General features: G+C 43.5%; 2 protein-coding genes across 2 annotated transcripts in view; one reads left to right on the top strand and one right to left on the bottom strand.

The window, feature by feature from the left end:
• The window catches only part of per3 (period circadian clock 3), a 20,436-nt gene extending 13,987 nt beyond the window's left edge, over window positions 1-6,449 (top strand). Inside the window, exons 11-22 of the mRNA XM_038697040.1 lie at window positions 12-120; window positions 492-620; window positions 711-819; window positions 898-1,009; window positions 1,124-1,263; window positions 1,388-1,549; window positions 1,730-1,981; window positions 2,115-2,977; window positions 3,203-3,395; window positions 3,662-3,848; window positions 4,539-4,689; window positions 4,783-6,449. Coding sequence (XP_038552968.1) covers window positions 12-120; window positions 492-620; window positions 711-819; window positions 898-1,009; window positions 1,124-1,263; window positions 1,388-1,549; window positions 1,730-1,981; window positions 2,115-2,977; window positions 3,203-3,395; window positions 3,662-3,848; window positions 4,539-4,689; window positions 4,783-4,905 — 2,530 coding nt within the window. The 3' untranslated portion in view covers window positions 4,906-6,449. The remainder of the gene's footprint in view (window positions 1-11; window positions 121-491; window positions 621-710; window positions 820-897; window positions 1,010-1,123; window positions 1,264-1,387; window positions 1,550-1,729; window positions 1,982-2,114; window positions 2,978-3,202; window positions 3,396-3,661; window positions 3,849-4,538; window positions 4,690-4,782) is intronic.
• Window positions 6,450-6,595: 146 nt separating this feature from the next.
• Window positions 6,596-15,646, bottom strand: LOC119886359 (matrix remodeling-associated protein 8-like). Its single transcript, XM_038697041.1, has 12 exons — window positions 15,391-15,646; window positions 14,674-14,700; window positions 14,238-14,543; window positions 13,455-13,556; window positions 13,225-13,358; window positions 12,907-13,086; window positions 11,571-11,712; window positions 8,093-8,251; window positions 7,979-8,003; window positions 7,813-7,898; window positions 7,668-7,736; window positions 6,596-7,587 (listed from the first exon to the last, which is right to left on the bottom strand). Exons 1-12 carry the CDS (start codon window positions 15,440-15,442, stop codon window positions 7,565-7,567), a joined length of 1,305 nt encoding a protein of 434 aa, XP_038552969.1. The 5' UTR covers window positions 15,443-15,646; the 3' UTR covers window positions 6,596-7,564.
• Window positions 15,647-17,525: the final 1,879 nt, after the last annotated feature.

The raw sequence follows: 17,525 nt of genomic DNA, 5'->3' as shown, positions 1-17,525 counted from the left end.
TTTGTCACCAGGAGTCCACTGAATGAGGATGTGTTTGCTGCTCCGACAAAGGAGGACATCCCAGTCACCCATGAAGAAATCAAAGATCTGCAAGCAAAGATATATAAGCTTTTCCTGCAGGTCATTATTTCACCATTTATCAACAGAAAGGATCAAATGTTTGCAGGTCAAAGTGCCATAAATGCTAAAATGAGTGTCCCTGTTTCTGTTTCATATCAATATGAAATTAATCCTTTGGGAAAGAAGTAAGAAATCACAAGACAAATTGCTGGGCTCCTCAGAATTTGGTGGCCAATGGTGGCCTTTTTTGATACTTTTTATTGCTAAATTAATAATTATAAAGATAAGCAAGTTGCTGTTCTAGACCACATACATGTCTGTAGGTTTATACCCTTAATAACACACACACCCTTCTCTATTTTGTTTTTTTTCTCCATTTGTGTGTCCGAGGTCCTCCAATACCTTCACGTCTTTGTATTTCTTCCCCACAGCCGGTCCACAACAATGGTTCCAGCGGGTATGGCAGTTTGGGAAGTAACGGCTCTCATGAGCACTACATCAGTGTAGCCTCTTCAAGTGACAGCAATGGTAACCTGTGGGAGGACTCGCATCGGGAACCGGTGAGACGTCACAGTGACACCACAAGCCAGAAAGCCAGTGGTAACCCTGCTGCCGAGGTTAATCATGCTGATCCATTTGTGTGATTTCAGATGACTTTGCAGCAGATCTGTGCTGATGTGAATAGAGTCAAGTGCTGGGGCCAGCAGGCTTATCTGGGTTCCAGCCACAAAATTGCTGTTCTCGGCAAACCTGCCACAGGTAATGCAGCCCCACGCATATTGAGTACAAATATAAAACGTAAAAAAATTCTGTATTAATATTTTAATATTCCCCCAGCACGTCATCCCCCGGCAGCATCCAAACCTGAGGTCAGAGATCATGAAGAAGGCAGGAAGCAAACACACATTCCCTCCTATCAGCAGATCAACTGTGTGGACAACATCATCAGGTGTGTGGTGATAGCATCGTTATGCCACTTGTGTGATTGTTTCAGTTTATTACATGCTGGAGCACCTGATTCCTGTCACACTAATTATTGTGCGCCTGTGTTTGTGTGTTCCAGATATTTGGAGAGCTGTACAGGTTCAGCCCTCAAGCGGAAGAGTGACTGTCATTCCTTGGCCACCTCTTCTTCCTCATCCTCCACCTCAGAAGACGACAAGCCTGCTGGAGCCACTGACACAGCTCAGGCCAGCTCAGATGGTATAAACACACCATAATACATAACACAGTTTATTGCTAACTTATCATTTTGGGTAGCATTTTTGAAATATTCCTTGCAAAAGCAACATTAACTGTTATTTATTTTGTTTCTCTTCACTTTCAGTGGTGTTAGACAGTGGTGTGTCAGTGGCCCCTACGGCAGCAGCAGTTGTTGGAGCGCCACTGACAGACATTACAATGTCCACTAAGGCCATGAGTGTAGTTTCTGTCACCAGCCAGTGTTCATACAGCAGTACCATCGTCCATGTACCACAACCTGAATCAGGTATACATACATAAACATACCCTAAACATACCCTTACGTCTGTGTGTCAGAACACTGGAGACACTCAGATGCTCTTTTGCAACTGTAGATCTTAACTGCACACGGCAGTTAAAGCTTTGGACCACTCTCTTTTAAGAAGGTCTATTGAGCATGTTTTTTTCCCTCAATGTTCTCCCACAGAGGCCACGGCACTTGAGGATGCCCCTATGGGCAGCGAGCCTGCTGATGCTGCTTCGACTCCCGCCCGTCCCGCCCCGAGCCCGGCTACAGAAGAAAGAAGGTTTATTGGTCTCACCAAGGAGGTGTTGTCGGCTCACACCCAGAAGGAGGAGCAAGAGTATGTGGATCGATTCCGGCATCGCATCCTCCAGAGCCCCTACAGCTCCTATCTGCAACTGGACAACAGCTCTATGGCGCACTCCCACCACCCAGGTATATCTTCACTAAAGACAACCACACATGTGGATTTAGTGACTGTGAATAGTAGTGAAGAGAGAAGTAGTGAATAAAATTTTTAAAGGAACACTTCAAACTTACTCTGCAGCCTATGTCCCTCTCCCCACAGGTGACTACCTACGTCCACTGAGTGCAGGTGGGGGGAACCGCTCTCGGAGAGGAAAGCTCAGACACAAGCGCCCCAAACCCCAGGGTTCCTCAGACAGCTACGCTTCCCCACCTGGCCCTCCTCGTAGAGTCCCCAACTCCTCCTGGCCCTCCTCAGAGTCCTCACAGCCCCATATGGGAGCGCCCTTCATCCAAGCATCCCAGACACCATTCTTCCCAATGATGGCGACCCAGCCTGTCCCGGAGCAACCGCCCAGACCACAACAGCAGCCTGGAGCGACCACCGTGGTGCTGCAGCCTCCTGACCAAACCCAGTTCAGCTACAACTTCAACATCATGCAGTCTGCTCAGAGCCTGCCTGGCATGCAGCTATTGCAGATGGATCCCTTTCAGAATCTGCAGCCAATGCAGAACTTTCACAACCTGCAGCCCATAGCTCCAGCCCAGAGCGTCAACCCTTACGTGGCTCCGGTCATGGCTGTCATCCTGCCGAATTACACAACTTTCACTCCAGGCTACCCGTCCATTTACCCGCCGTCCGTTCCTTCCATTCTGCCCCAGGTACCCATCACCACGACAGGCTTTGCCCCTGGCAGTGCCCCCTTCCCTCATCCCCAGTTCCAAGCCCAGCCTGTCCCCGACACTCAGAGCCCCCTGGGCCCCCTGCTTTGCTCACATAGAGCCAGCTCCTCCGTCGGGGAAGAGGAGGAGGAAGCTGGGCCTCGGGCTTTATTCTCCAGCTCTCGCTCGAGTTCTCCGCTGCAGCTGAACTTGCTGCAGGAGGAGCTGCCAAAGCCGAACGAAGGACAGAGCAGCACCGGGCACAACCACAGCGAGAGCCTCCATGAACAACATGCCAACCAGGTGAATTTGCTGTTTCTGTCAACCTTTACCTTCAAGATGCCAAAACTTTTACTTTCTAACAACGTCCTTCTTCAAGTTTTGAACAACTCCTATCTTTCTCTCAGTAGCTGTATTATCATACATATCCAGTATTTGTTGATATACAGTACATACTGTAGCTCTCCATTTGTATCAAAGTATAGGTATTTGGTTTAATTCTGACTGTTAAACCTGTGCCTTGATCAGGGTGATAACCCCAGTGAGTCTGGGAATCATGATGCCCAGTCTACATCAAGTGAGCTGCTTGACCTGCTCCTGCAGGAGGATGCCAGGTCAGGGACCGGATCCAATGCCTCTGGGTCTGGGTCAGGGGAGTCTGGAGGCTCCCTAGGATCTGGATCTGGATCTGGCTCCAATGGAACCTCCACCTCACATACTGGTAAGAGTGAGCAAAAATGTATACAATACACACAAAGACAAACGCTGTCCTCTCACTTTGCAATATTTGTGAAACACATTCATGGTTAAAACAGTATCTGCACGCATTCTGTGTTTATAGATGGTGGATAATATTTCTAATATCCCAAATACACTGTTTTATATGCTAAATTTGCAAACAAAGCAGCTGAGGACAATGAAAGACAGAGGAGCATTCACTCAATAGTTGGGTGAAGTGACTGATGCAGAGTTGTTCCTGACTTACAGGCAGCAGCAACAGCAGCAAATACTTTGCCAGCAATGATTCATCAGACACATCACGCAAAGCCCGTAAGAGCCAGGAGGCACCAGCAGAGCACCAACACAGCTTCGACACTCAGGTGGAGAGCTCACTGTGGAGCATGATCCAGCAAGTGCCAGAGCACGTCATGATGTCTTACCAGATCCACACCAGGTATAAACACAGCAGCACTCTCACAGCTTCCATTCATTTACTAACAAATGTGAAATGTCAGTCCTGTCAAAACCGTTGTCGGCCTTTGCTTTGTGTGGCCATGAAAGCAACATGTTGATAAATCCTTGATTTGAATTGGAAAATATCATTTAAAAGTAATACCATAATTATATTATATAATTGTTTTTAGTGGCTTCCAAAGCTGAATAACAGCTCTGGTAAAATGCCAGATTCTTTTATTATGTTTTTCAGTCTCCTGTCAAGCTCTTTGAAGCAGCTAGTTTTGGGACCACTAAAAGATTATGTCTTTTCTAATTATCTTTGTAAGACTTGTCATTTTTAACCCTCTTTGGGCTTAATGACACCCTGTAACACCCCATGGCTGCTTGACAGTAATCTGATCCATTGATCTTAACATTGGCGTTCAAGATTCTTCTCAAACCTTGTTTTAACAAACTGTTGTCAATCACTGTGAAGTCCAGAGTTGTCTGCTTGTGATGGTAGCCTCTTTAGGCAGAGGTGAACTTTAGCTTTATAGACGACCTCTGCTGATTTGATTGTGTAATATCATTGTCTAATCCTCGAATGTCAAACAGTCAAATGTAATTTCCAGATAAATGTATCGTCCACCTCTCTCATGTCATGTAATCCTTCATCTTTGCTTTGTATCCTGTCTTGCCTCTCCTCCAGAGACAAGGGTGAGGTCTTGACAGAAGACAGGGAGAAGCTCCGGGTGCTTCAGCACCTCCAGCCCTGGTTCAGCCAGGAGCAGAGAGAGGAGCTGGCTGAGGTCCATCCCTGGATCCAACAGCACACTATCCCACAGGAGATAGACACACAGGTGGGGATCTCCAAACACTGACACTCAGCACAAACATACTCATCTTTCTGCTCACCTGAGCACATGTTTAATATTTATATTTGTGTCTTGCAGGGTTGTGTAAGCTGCAGCTCAGCTACAGGGGTCACCCACTCCCCTCACCCTCCTGCTCCCGATAGCTCGTCCCCTCTGGAGAACCGTATGCAGGACTCCATCGGACCTGTGGTGGACACTTGAGAGACCTGGAAGCCAAAACAACAAAGCACTCGGCTCACAGCAAACTAGCCCTGCCACAAACCTCGACAACTCCCAACATGCATTTCTTCTGACCAGTTTGGAGGAGTGGATCCCTATGTTTTAGTTTAAATTTTGACATGTTTTGTAAAGGTATCGGTGGCTGGACCAGGCCGAGTAACAGAGGAGGTGAGAGGGATGGGCATTTTCTCTTAGTCAGCCTAATGCCTTTATCGGACCATTAATATTATACCTGTCTACTTTTTGTGTTTATAGACCCCATAGGGGTTTAGTTTGTATTTAAGACTGGCCTGATCCTTTGGCCCCATGAGCCACTTGACTCACAATATTGGAAGAGGGTCCTATGGTTGCTGCCCCTGAACATGAGCACTGTGTACACACACCCGGCCTGCGCGATGGGTGTGACTGGGTGACAAGAAAAAGACAGTGCTGGCCCAGTGTGAGTATCGGATCACACGTCAGACTCTTCTCCAGAGTGCAGGTTGTACAGTATGTGTACCACATCAACTTCTTCAACTGCATAGTAACGTACCATGGCTGAGACATGGTAAATTATTTTTGATGGACATGAAGACAAAGACACATTTGCTGCTCTTTGTTTATATTGTGTAGATTCTAATCTTGTAAGTTAATTGTTGTTGGAGTGTATTCTCTTATTCCATAGGTTGGTTTCTTCTTGTCCAGAACATCAGTTTTTATCTTACTCTGACTCACGAGCAACAGCAAACGTGTTGATCATTTCAAAACTGAAGTTAGTGCTACAACACCACCCTGATGTCCAAACCTTCCTGTAGCAAGCCCTTTCTCCACACAGTATCCTGGTCATCACCCTACAGTACCTGTAGCTTTAACTGTAAACAGACACAGCGTGGCCCCAAATTTCCTCTGATCCTGGGGTTACTTACTGAATGAATTTCCTCTTAGACTCTGTGTAGCTGTCTGTATGACTGGCTGTGTGAAACGGAGAGAAATTGATTAACCCGTTGTAATTCTGTGAATGTTGTCGCACTTTTTCTCGTACTGGATTGAGATTTCAGGTGAGTTCATGAATGTGCGCGCGCGCTGACGGATTGAGAGCTGCTTCCATCGATACAGTTGTCCAACAGTGCAAGACAGACCAGGGTTTTCTAACATTTTTAGATTTAAAGTAAATGACAGTACCATGTATTTTATACAAAAAGCTCAAAACAATCTTCACAAAGTGTGTAAAAAGCCATTTGTCTTGAATTCAGGGACTGTTTGTGACACAAAGGAATGAATAAATGAACTCTGACCTAATGTGTACTTAGGCATGAGTGTACATACTTAACCTGGGCCGTAACCACCAATGGGTACACTGAAGTCATGCCCTTGGCTTTTTTGAATGTTTCGGAGCCTGAAGAGTTTACTCATAGGTTCTGATATTTGGTAGACTCGATTTTGTCGGTGTTTTAGGCTGAACAACAAAAAAAATAATTCAAAAGGATTTTGTATTTTTTTTCACCAGAATTATGTCCCTGGAGTAATAATTATCTCACACACACACACACACACACACACACACACACACACACACACAAATGGATATCTGAAAATTATACTAACTAGTCAAAAAATTCCGGTGGGGTTGTCTGGAATCCTGGCAACTACTCAGACCACAACACAAAAAGTCTCAGCTGCATAAAGCTTTTTTGCCCCTGCATCAAGGTTTTATTGGATTAGCAGTGAAAATAATACAATTAATGATGGCTGAATTACATTTAGCTCCTTGAGTTTCAGAGTCCTGGTATTGTTCATGCTGGCTCATTCTCACACTGTCGTGTCTTACTGGGACTCTTGCATAGCATACAGCCATCCTTAATGTTATTAGCAACACCTATGCTTTTATGTCCACATTCAGTTAACAAACAACAATATCTATTGGATGATATTCACAAGGTCATTTGAACACAAAGAGACTCAGACCAATCACGTGGGAGAAGCAATTGCATTTGAACATCAGCATCAAACATTGACATTTAATACATTACATTTAATACGTGTAAAAAGGGAACATTCCACAAAAAATGAGCATCGAGATAAAAATTGTTTCCATACACCGCTTCATTGGTCAGTTAGCATACAGTTAATCATAGCCTACAGGAAGCAGTACACACTGATGAGTAGCGCCTCAATGGTGCTTTAGTCCGGTCAGTTAAGCTGAGATGGATATGTGAGTAAAACAGAACAAAGTGAAAACAAAAATATCAAAATGTTGTTTTTGACTTCAGGAATAATGATCAAAGCTGTAATAACTGATAATTCAGATTCACTCGGTCACAACTGAGCTTTATTCGCCTTATGTACACATCAATCCTTCATTTAACAAGGCTTGCTTTAGACTCTCCTCTGGGTGGCACTCTTGTCCACGCACAGTGGTCCAAAGTCCAGTCTTTTTAGTTTGATCAAGTACGAAAGAAAACTCGGTTTTTCTTTGGCTCTAATACTGACAATTTGGAAACATGTGGCCTCAGTGTGAGCTATTTTTTATTTCTTTTTTTACATATTCTCTCTTGCTGTCTCTCCTGCCAGGACAGAAGGCAGAGAGGAGGAGTTCAGTTTGAAGCGCAGCCTCTGGACCAGCCATTGACTCCAGTTTAGCTTGTTTTTATTCGTCATTTCCTCACTTAGAAAATTTCTGCATCTCTGCAAGAAGACAAATTGAGGTTAAGGAGGAGGGAAATGAGAAACTTTGTGACAGCTGACTTTGCATGTGAGTGCGTTACCTTTGTCAAGATCAATGACTTTAGGCTGAGGGTTCATGTGGTTCTCTTTCAGCAGGTTGTTCTTATAGTCTAAAATAAATCAAGTCAAAATACACACACACACACACACGAGAAAGTCAAAATACCACTAACTATTGACACTCACCAAATCTTCTCTCCTCCCGGCTGCACACATTCCCTTCAGCAACGTCCATCTCGAACTCTTCTGAGCTGCTTTGACTTCTGCTGGACCTATCGCAGTAACAGACAGTGAGTGTGTGTTTAAGGGTGAGACAGTGATTGTGTGTGTGTGTTTGTGGGTTCTCGCTCACCTCATGGATGCATGCGGATAAAACTCTGAAAACACAAGAAAAATTAGATGAGGTTCAGAATCGTAAATTCAATGTACATCACATATCGTCAGACTGAGGTACCGCAGGTCAGACCTTTGGTTTTATGTCTGCGTGTGATGAGGATGATAATGAGGATGATGAAGGCCAGGAGCAGGAAGGAGGTGAGGACGTAGCCCAGCGGCAGGAGAAAGTGGTGTCGCTGATCTGGCAGAATAACGTTGATGACTCGCGGTGATTCAGCCTTAGTGGTGTCTGAGTAGTACAGAGATCGCAACAGTCAGCATTTAGTCTTCCTCTGTTCTTCGTCTTTTCCATCACAAATGGACCAATGTCTCATCATAACGTTTACATAAATCATAATCAAGACCAGACCTCACACTGAACAGACATTACACACCTCGTGAGAAACACAGAAAACAAGGCATTATGACCAGTGATAAATAGCTCTCCCTCACAGCATCTCTTCACTCCCTTTTGGAGGTACTTTCTGTGGCTTTGCAAGTTTTCAATGCTTTAACTTAATAGTGTAAAACAACACCTAACAATACTCTGTCCAAAGCCTTAGTATGAGCGGTGCTTAACCTGCAATTATCCACTTTTCATCTAATGTACAGATGTTTCACTTTATTTGTGAAGTCGTTCTTACAGGTTTCAAATTCTCTTTCACATTGGTAAAAACAATACTTTTAGCCACACTAGCAGGGAGGTAGTGTCGGTCAGTTCGTTCCATCAAATACAACTGAACTTTGTGTTTAGTGCTAATTGCAGTCATTTCATGTCTACTTCTGTACAAACAGATTGTACAGGTTGGCAAATTGTGCATTTAGTGCAAATGTATGCATGGTAACAAGCTGAACAGTGAAAACATTACCTTGTAAAGATCAGCACAGAACAATAGTCATTGTGAGTGTGTTAGCGTGTTGCTAAAACAGCCACACAGAGAAGCTAGCATGGATGCAAACATGGAAGCTTCTGTGATAGTGTGACCAGGTTACCACTGTACTAAATCGTTGTTTCTTCTGTAAACAAGAAAATCCTTTAAAGAAGGAAATATTCTCTCTTTCAATGTATGAATAAGAGCAAAGTACAATGATACATCTGTTTTGTAATCATCACAGCCCAATGTCACTTTACGTGTAATTACCTCATTTGTGTTTTAGATGTTGAACAAAGTAAAGAAGTGGACTTTTCAAATTAACTTCTGTTCAAATCTGTAATCTTCTCTTTGTTCCCGGGGCATTGGGTGGTTTGTGTTTAATGTGTGTTTGAAGTGGCAGAATATAAATAATGCTAGGAGATTAACATATGAGCAGAGATTTCTCTCTAAACCCAACAAAAATCGTTTACAGTGTGTGGATCTGCATATGCGTTCACTACTGCATGTGTGTGATGCCACATAAGCTCCAACACTTTAAACACTATATATACACACACACACATATATATATATACATACATACATACACACACACATGCAATGACATTTCCAGGGCCATTGGAAATAATTAGCCTGACAACATTATGTGATATGAGTGTTGACAAGCAGAGGGGGTGGGGTGTGTGCCTGGTTTCATTTAGCGTCATTTAAAAAAGTGCAAGGCAAGAAGCAGCTGTGGACCTCAACATATTTAAGCCATAATGAGATCCAGACAGAAAGTCATGCTGTGATTTACTTTTCCTGGCAGTAAAACAAAAGAGTGAAGAGAGGAAGAGGAGTGAAGGAAGGACAGAGCCGGGTGGAACAAAGGAGGAGAGCCAAGGGAGAGGAAGGGGACGTCGAGATGTTTCTCCAGAGACTTGTCTCGCAATATGAAGCAAGATAAGACCTCGCCCTGTTTGGGATTTTGTGTGATCCCAAACAACACAGCTGCTTGTGAGTAGAGTACATGAAAACAGCATGTTCATTTATATTACAAATCCTCTGATCCTTTTCATTTACTTTCAAGCCATTTTCTCCTGACTTGTGCCCAAGATGGGAACATATGTGTTTGTGTTTAGACTGGCTGCCCCGTTCTCCTGCCCAAACTGCAATGAGAAATAACTGACGGGCGGGATGGAGGGAGGGGTGACCTAAATCCCTTCTACCCTATATCATCAACAGTCATCCCCCCCCCCTCCTTTTCTCTTTGTATATCTCCCTCTATCTCAAAAACCCCATCCCTCTGTCTCTCTGTGCCTGTCTACCTCTGAGTGTGGTTTTGCCTCTGTGTTGCCAGCTGCCACGCAGATGAAGCAAAACATCCCGTTCTTGTCTATAAACTTTGCCGAAAAGAGTTCACTTTCTTTAATAAGTAAAGGCAAAAAGAAAGAGATGAGAAAAGTGATGGAAAATTGCAAGTGAAAGGAACGTGTTTAAAAACAAACAAACTTGGGCATGTGGGATCCTCAAAGGAGAGGAAAAAACTGAAAGAAGGCAGGACAGAGGGGAGACGAAGGTGGGGTGAAGAAAGAGTGAAACTCCTCCAGAATGTCAGGAGAGAGCCAAAGTCAACAGGGCAGCAGACAGTCAGAGAGGGCAAAACGAGAGCAGATAAGACAAAATAATGCTGTGGGCTGCTAATGTCTGAGAGCACAGGGAAGGAAACTGTGCAAACTCATTCCTGCACTGGAGATAAATCAGTTATGCATCTTGTTTCTAACCAGTAAAATTCCCATGGTGCAATCCTACTGGATTATTACAGCTCGGGAGTGAAGGATTAATTGTGTGGGCAGTGCTGGACTTCGGTCCAAAGACTGTATCTGAGAGATTCCACTGAAATGAGCTTGGATTTGGCAAGCTCTGTCACACACACACACTCGGCCACAGGCTTTCTCATTACTAAATCTCTCTCAATGATTTTCCCACATTGATACATCTGCCATTTTCGGCTTTGCTTCAGTTACCTACTGGAAACACAAACACATGCACCAGAAACTCTGTCATTCTCCAAGAATTTGAGGTAGGCAGCTGCCATGCCAACATGCCTATCCTCTCCCCTGTCTGCCCCCCCCCCCCCCCCCCCCAACCCTTTTTTTTCTTTTCCTCTTTCTAATGTGCACTCAGTGAAAGAATGTATTTAAGGCAGGTCAAAGCACTGAGAAATATGAACCAAACCAATTGAGAGAGGAGAAACAGGGAGGAAAAAGCAGGAAAGAAAATGTTGCTATAACGATGAAATGGTGAATAGCGGTAGGCTGAGAGGAAGGTGAGAGGCGATGAGGGCGAGGTTGGGAGGACAGGGTTGTGAGGAAGTGTGTGCGGTTTCAGAGGTCTGGCGTCAGGCGAGCTGACAGTGCAAGAAAATACATCTTCTCTCATGAAAACCTCTGAAATGCACCCCCCCCCCCCACTCCTCTCATCTCTTCTTCCTCTCCTTTTGCTCAAACACAAAACGAGATGTTAGAAAGGGGGGAGAGTGAAGGAAAGAGCAGATGTGAGTTGTTTTTTCTCCTAATTGTACACATGGTATTTCAAATCCACTAAGTCATAAAACATCCTATCTGCTAAGGCACTCACATGGACGAACTAGAGCAGGAAGAGAGATTTGTATTGGTGTGTGTGTGTGTGTGTGTGTGTGTGTGTGTGTGTTACCTTTGTCTTCACTAGGCAGTGCTTTGGCTGGCAGGGTGGTCTGAATCATAGGTGGTTCCACTGTGACTTGAAACTCTCTTCTCTCATGTAGACCGCAGTAATGATGGTGGAGGTGGCAGGAATACATCCCCCTGTCTGTCGGCTGGATGTTGAATGCAGACAGTCAAACACACACACGATACAGTTTGATTTTTGAGATGAAACTCTGTGGTCCGAGGGTAACCATCAACAACGTCAAAGGAGCTGGAGTTCAAAAACGCTAGAATGGATTGATGGGAATGTGCTAACACAAGACAAACTGTCTCCAAACGCCAAACTAATCCACGTTATTAAAGATTCCTGCTGCTGTTAAAGTTTTGTAATTTAACCCTTTAACACCCAACCCTTTTGAACTTGGTAGCCTGTTAGCATGCTTACATTTGCTAATTAGCACTACACATAAAGTTAAGCTGAGGCTGAGGGGAATCAAAGTGGTGCAGCCTCTGACCAACAGACTGGCATATACATAAACATATTACATGTTCATATTCATAGCTTTTCATGCACTAGCAGCCTTATAATGTTCTGCACAGTTCCAGCATGGGTAATGGATTAAAACAAGCCTTTATTGTTCACTTGCGAAACAAACAAATTTGCTTATTTTCATCACTGAGTTAAGTAATCATCTATTGTTCAATAAATGTTACTCTGGTATAGAATTAATATGTATTTGCGCAAATGAGATCATTTGAAAGCACTATAAACTTCTGCTATTGCACAAAACTTGAGAAACTATGTATATTACGCTAGAGCTAATTAATTCTACATAAAACAAGAACAAAAGTGGTCTGACAGTCAGCTGAGAGTTGCCTGTGGCTGACTGGAAAACTGGCCCCGTTCCACAGTGTGGTCTTTAAGCCCTGAGCCTCCCAAGCCTGTATTTAACCTAAATGTTCTGATTTATGAGCTCTATCAAAAAACACCAGGACCCTTGAGAGTCCTAAAATATGACTGTAAACTTTTCTCTGCTTTCTATTACTACAAAGGGCACAGGGGGACTGGTAGGAAGTCCGTTTGGACACTTTTTGGATTGTTTGTTATGGTACTGTTGGTAATGGATGTCAATGACAACTTCAATTTCCCAACGGAACAATGACGTTTGACTTGACAAGAGCGCATTTCTAATGAAAGTTCCATGTGTTATCTACATTACATGGGGCACACATTTAGAGCAAGGGTGACCCAAGTGGGAAGTGTACCTCTTGCCATAGTAGTTTGTTTTTTTTTACAATGTGTACTAAAACTATCAGGCTCCTGTTGTATTTTCTGTTTTGTTACTCTCCTTTTACACACACACCTGCAAATCCGATATGGCTAGCGAGAAGTCTCCCTCTGAGAAAGCTTGGTTGCTGATGTTCATCTTCCTCTGAAGGAACAGCGGCCCGTAGCTACGCTGCTCCCCAGAGGCGTACAGATCCACCAGCCGGTCAGCACGGTCATGGCTGACTCCTGGGGACTGACGGTCCCAGTGGACCACCTGGAACCCACCAAGGTTGGGAAGGGGTTACATTTATCAGTCAATATCATGAAATCACTCTTAATGAATCTTAGTACATCTAGACTGAGGTTGATTGTCAGAGGAAAATCTACAAACAAGCTCATGCACTCCACGCACCTGCTGGTCCTCCTCCTCGTCGCTCCAGTCGGTCCACACGTTACGTCGGTTGATGCACGGCAGCACCACGGTACTGCCGAGCAGCACCACATACACCGCCTTTTGTCCATCCCAGAAGCGCTGTTCTTTGCGACCTTTATGGTAATAAAAAAAAAAGAAAGACAAACCGAGTCAGCTTTAAAGCTGTTATGAGTTGAACATGCTGATATCTGGCAGAGTGCGATACATACGTGATTTAGTGACGTTGAGCTGTACTCTGACTGTCTCGTACAGGTGGCAGTAGAGATGTTGGAGGTTACAAGAGTACAGACCTCTGTCATTCATTGTCACGTCTGTCATCACACACAGAAACACAAAAAAGGCAGCGTTGTAAACTGCAGTTATAAATCATGTGTAGGGCCTACTTCTCATTACTGCCAAAGCATGCCAAACATTTTTAGGCCGATATCCTGTATGTTAGGCAGCAGTGGGCTTCCATTCATTTCACTTTGGTATGAAAATCGATTTGCAGAAACTTAAAACTGACAAAGTCCTTCTGAGTGGTGCAGTCAGGTGTTTGTGACGTTCTTTGCTGCTTTTTTTTGTTCAGCTGTTGTAACATACATCATGGCAGACAAGCAACATGCAAGCACAAATGTTAAGAAAAGAATCATCTAGGTCCTTGAATCAAACCCTTGTCAAAATCAACACCCTTAAAAGAAGACTATTGTGTAGGCTGTCTAACATGAGGTGAGCTGCATTAAGATCTACTTTACCACTTCTGCTGAAACATTTCCTTGAGGAAGCCCTAAGTGACCTTCTCTTTATTACTGTGGTGATAATGCAACTTCAACAAATAAATAAATACATTATGGCAAGTTCATGGTCACTGATGGATAGCCTGTCTCAAGCAACATTTTTCTACATTTTGACTGGAGGGTTCAACATTTGTCCCAAAACTAATTGTATGGTTTGAATATGAAACCAATTCACTAACAGCTACAGGCACGGAAGTCAAAGACAGTGAGTGTGACCTTTGATGACCAGGGAGAAGTTTCCATCCATGAAGGCTGTGGGGCTGAGGCTGACCCTGCCCTGGTTGTAGGAGTTGTAGATCCTCTGGTCCCCCGCAGAGAACATGTCCAGCATCCTCTCCCTGGCATAGTCTGGACTGGCCCGGTATAAGTCCCAGTGGACCACCCTCTGCCTGTCCCTTACCCTGTCCCTGGTCCACACCATGCGTCCGCTCACACACTGCAGCACCACCCTCGATCCAGCGGGGGCGCTCACATTATAACCTGCCACCACCACGCTGCTGCTGCTGCCAGACTGACCTGACACTGAGGGACAGAGAATGAGCCGAGTCCACACAGTTAGACATTTGTTAACTCAGGCGCTTATGCGTAGATATGAATCACAACTGCACGGGTACACACACACACACACACACACACACAAAGAGAAACATACCTGCAGAGAGGAGGCAGGCCACAGAGACTGAAATAGAAACAGCAAGAAAAACAGTGAACAGGACAATCACTTTAACAGACCCTGTCAGACCGCATGAAAACAACAGTGGAAAGTAGCCTATTCCTAATATGCAGATATAAGTGAATGACTGTCTTGAAGTTTGGACACTGACTCAGTTAAACTCATCTGACAGGAATGTGTGTGTGTGTGAGAGTGAGAGTGAGAGAGAGAGAGAGAAGCGCTTTTACCTAAACGTCTCTAAAAACCCAGAGCCTTATTATCATTGTATTATTATTTTAAACATTTTCATTATTTATCTTTTTACTTGTCTCTTATTTTTAATCGTAGGCTATTTCATATAGGCCTAGATGTAGCTTCTCTTTTATTGTGCCTTTTATTTTGGTATTGTCTTAACACTGAATGTTGTTTTTAACTTCTCCGTACAGCACCTTGAATCTACCTCTGCACGAAACGTGCTTTATAAATGATTAGCTGAGTAAGTTTAAAGTCTAATGAAGCTGAATCTGTTCGGAGAAAAAGAGAACATACCTATAGCCTGCATCTAATTCATCATGGTAGGCCTACTGGTGCAGACTGTCCTTTACATAAAAAGTAATAAAGATGTTAAGTTTTGTAGATAGCTACTCTGCACGCACCTGACTGAGATAGGCTATATGTAATACAACGCAGCACTAACCAAACTCCTGCCCTACTTACTGTGGATCAAGAGGAGAGCCTGAAAAACGATGTCCTCCCTCGCGATCTTCATGTTGACAATAATGTTAACGGTACGGAGACTTGTCAAGGCTGTACACCTGAGAGGCCCCGAGAGTTAGAAAACACGTAATGGATATCCATCCATTAAGGCAGCAGGGCTTGATTTGGTCAGATTTCACAGTCTAAAGAAGATACAGGCAGCGCCACGTTAGGGATCCAACACAACCAAAACAGGACCGGACTGAACTGATCCCACCCGGGAAATGAAACCCGACACCTCCGGCCCGCACGAACATCCCCTCTCCTCACAAAACGCTTCTTAACGTCTGTCTTAACCTGCATAGCAGTGGTCAAATATCGAGATTATTGATAATAAAACCCCCAATTCCAATGAAGTTGGGATGTTGTGTAAAACGTAAATACAAACAGAATACAATGATTTGCAAATCCTTTTCAACCTATGTTCAATTGAATACACCACAAAAACAAGATATTTAATGTTCAAACTGATGAACTTTATTGTTTTTTGCAAATATTCACTCACTTTGAATTTGATGCCTGCAACACGATCCAAAAAGCTGGGACAGGGGCATGATTACCACTGTGTTAGTAGGCTAAATCACCTAACACCACTCAATAAGAGCTTGGGAACTGAGGACACTAATTGTTGAAGCTTTGTAGGTGGAATTCATTCCCATTCTTGCTTGATGTACAACTTCAGTTGCTCAACAGTCTGGGGTCTCCCTTGTCATATTTTGCGCTACATAATGCGCCACACATTTTCAATGGGAGGTCTGGACTAAAGACAGGCCAGTCTAGTACCCGCACTATTTTACTATGAAGCCACGCTGTTGTAATACGTGGAGAATATGGCTTGGCATTGTCTTGGTGAAATAAACAGGGACGTCCCTGAAAAAGACGTTGCTTGGATGGCAGTATATGTTGCTCCAAAACGTATGTACCAGCATTACTGGTGCCTTCACAGATGTGGAAGCTACCCATGCCATGGGCACTAACACACCTCCATACCATCACAGATGCTGGCTTTTGAACGTTGCGCTGATAACATCTTTTCCTCTTTGGCCCGGAGGACACGACGTCCATAATTTCCAAAAACAATTTGAAATGTGGAGTCACAGACTACAGCACACTTTTCCACTTTGCGTCAGTCCATCTCAGATGAGCTCGGCCTGCTTCCATGCAGAGATTTCTCCAGATTCTCTGAATGTTTTGATGATATGGCTCGTAGATGATGAAATCCCTAAATTCCTTGCAATTGTACGTTGAGAAACGTTTTTCTTAAACTGTTGGAGTATTTGCTCACGCAGTTGTTCACAAAATGGTGAACCTCGCCCCATTCTTGCTTGTGAATGATTGAGCCCTTCTGGGATGCTCCTTTTATACCCAATCATGACACTCTTGTTTCCAATTAACCAGGTGTTCTTTGAGCATTCCTCAACTTTCCCAGTCTTTTGTAGCCCCTGTCCCTGTCCTTTTTTGGAACATGTTGCAGGCATCAAATTCAAAGTGAGTGAATATTTGCAAAAAACAATAACGTTTATTAGTTTGAACATTAAATAGCTTGTCTTTGTAGTGTACTAAATTGAATATAGGTTGAAAAGGATTTGTAAATGAATGTATTCTTATTTTATTTACGTTTTACACAACGTCCCAACTTCATTGGAATTGGGGTTGTATACTTTACAAGTACGTATGTTGCCCTACAAGTAAAGGTCCTGCAAAACCTTACTTAAGTAATGTGTAAGTAGTTCAGTTCAGTGTTATACTATATTAAATGATGTTTTTGGGTGAACGTTCATATTAATGCTGCATTAATGTTTATATTGTATTTTACTGCTGTAGAGGTTTATGTTAATTTTAACTACTTACTACTACTAGCTTACTGTTGGGTATTTTGATCTACATCAATGCATAAGATCATTATATGTTTGTACATTGTTGCTCTACTGAGAAGCACGTCTCCAAAGAGGATACTTTTCATGAGCTCAGGAAAACAGCCCTGTTTTCAGCTTTATGACGATGCATTTTGAAGTTAAACAATTTGGAGATTTTCACTGGACAGGCAAGAACTGTAATCTGAAAGGTAACTAATGGGCTGTCAGATAAATGTAGTG

The sequence above is a fragment of the Micropterus salmoides genome, unplaced genomic scaffold, assembly GCF_014851395.1.
Source record: "Micropterus salmoides isolate LMB-PRFRI ecotype aquatic unplaced genomic scaffold, ASM1485139v1 Ms_hic_scaffold_4, whole genome shotgun sequence".
Lineage (NCBI taxonomy): Eukaryota > Metazoa > Chordata > Actinopteri > Centrarchiformes > Centrarchidae > Micropterus > Micropterus salmoides.
The sequence above is the reverse complement of the archived record's forward strand: the minus strand, read 5'-3'. Positions and strand labels throughout refer to the sequence as shown.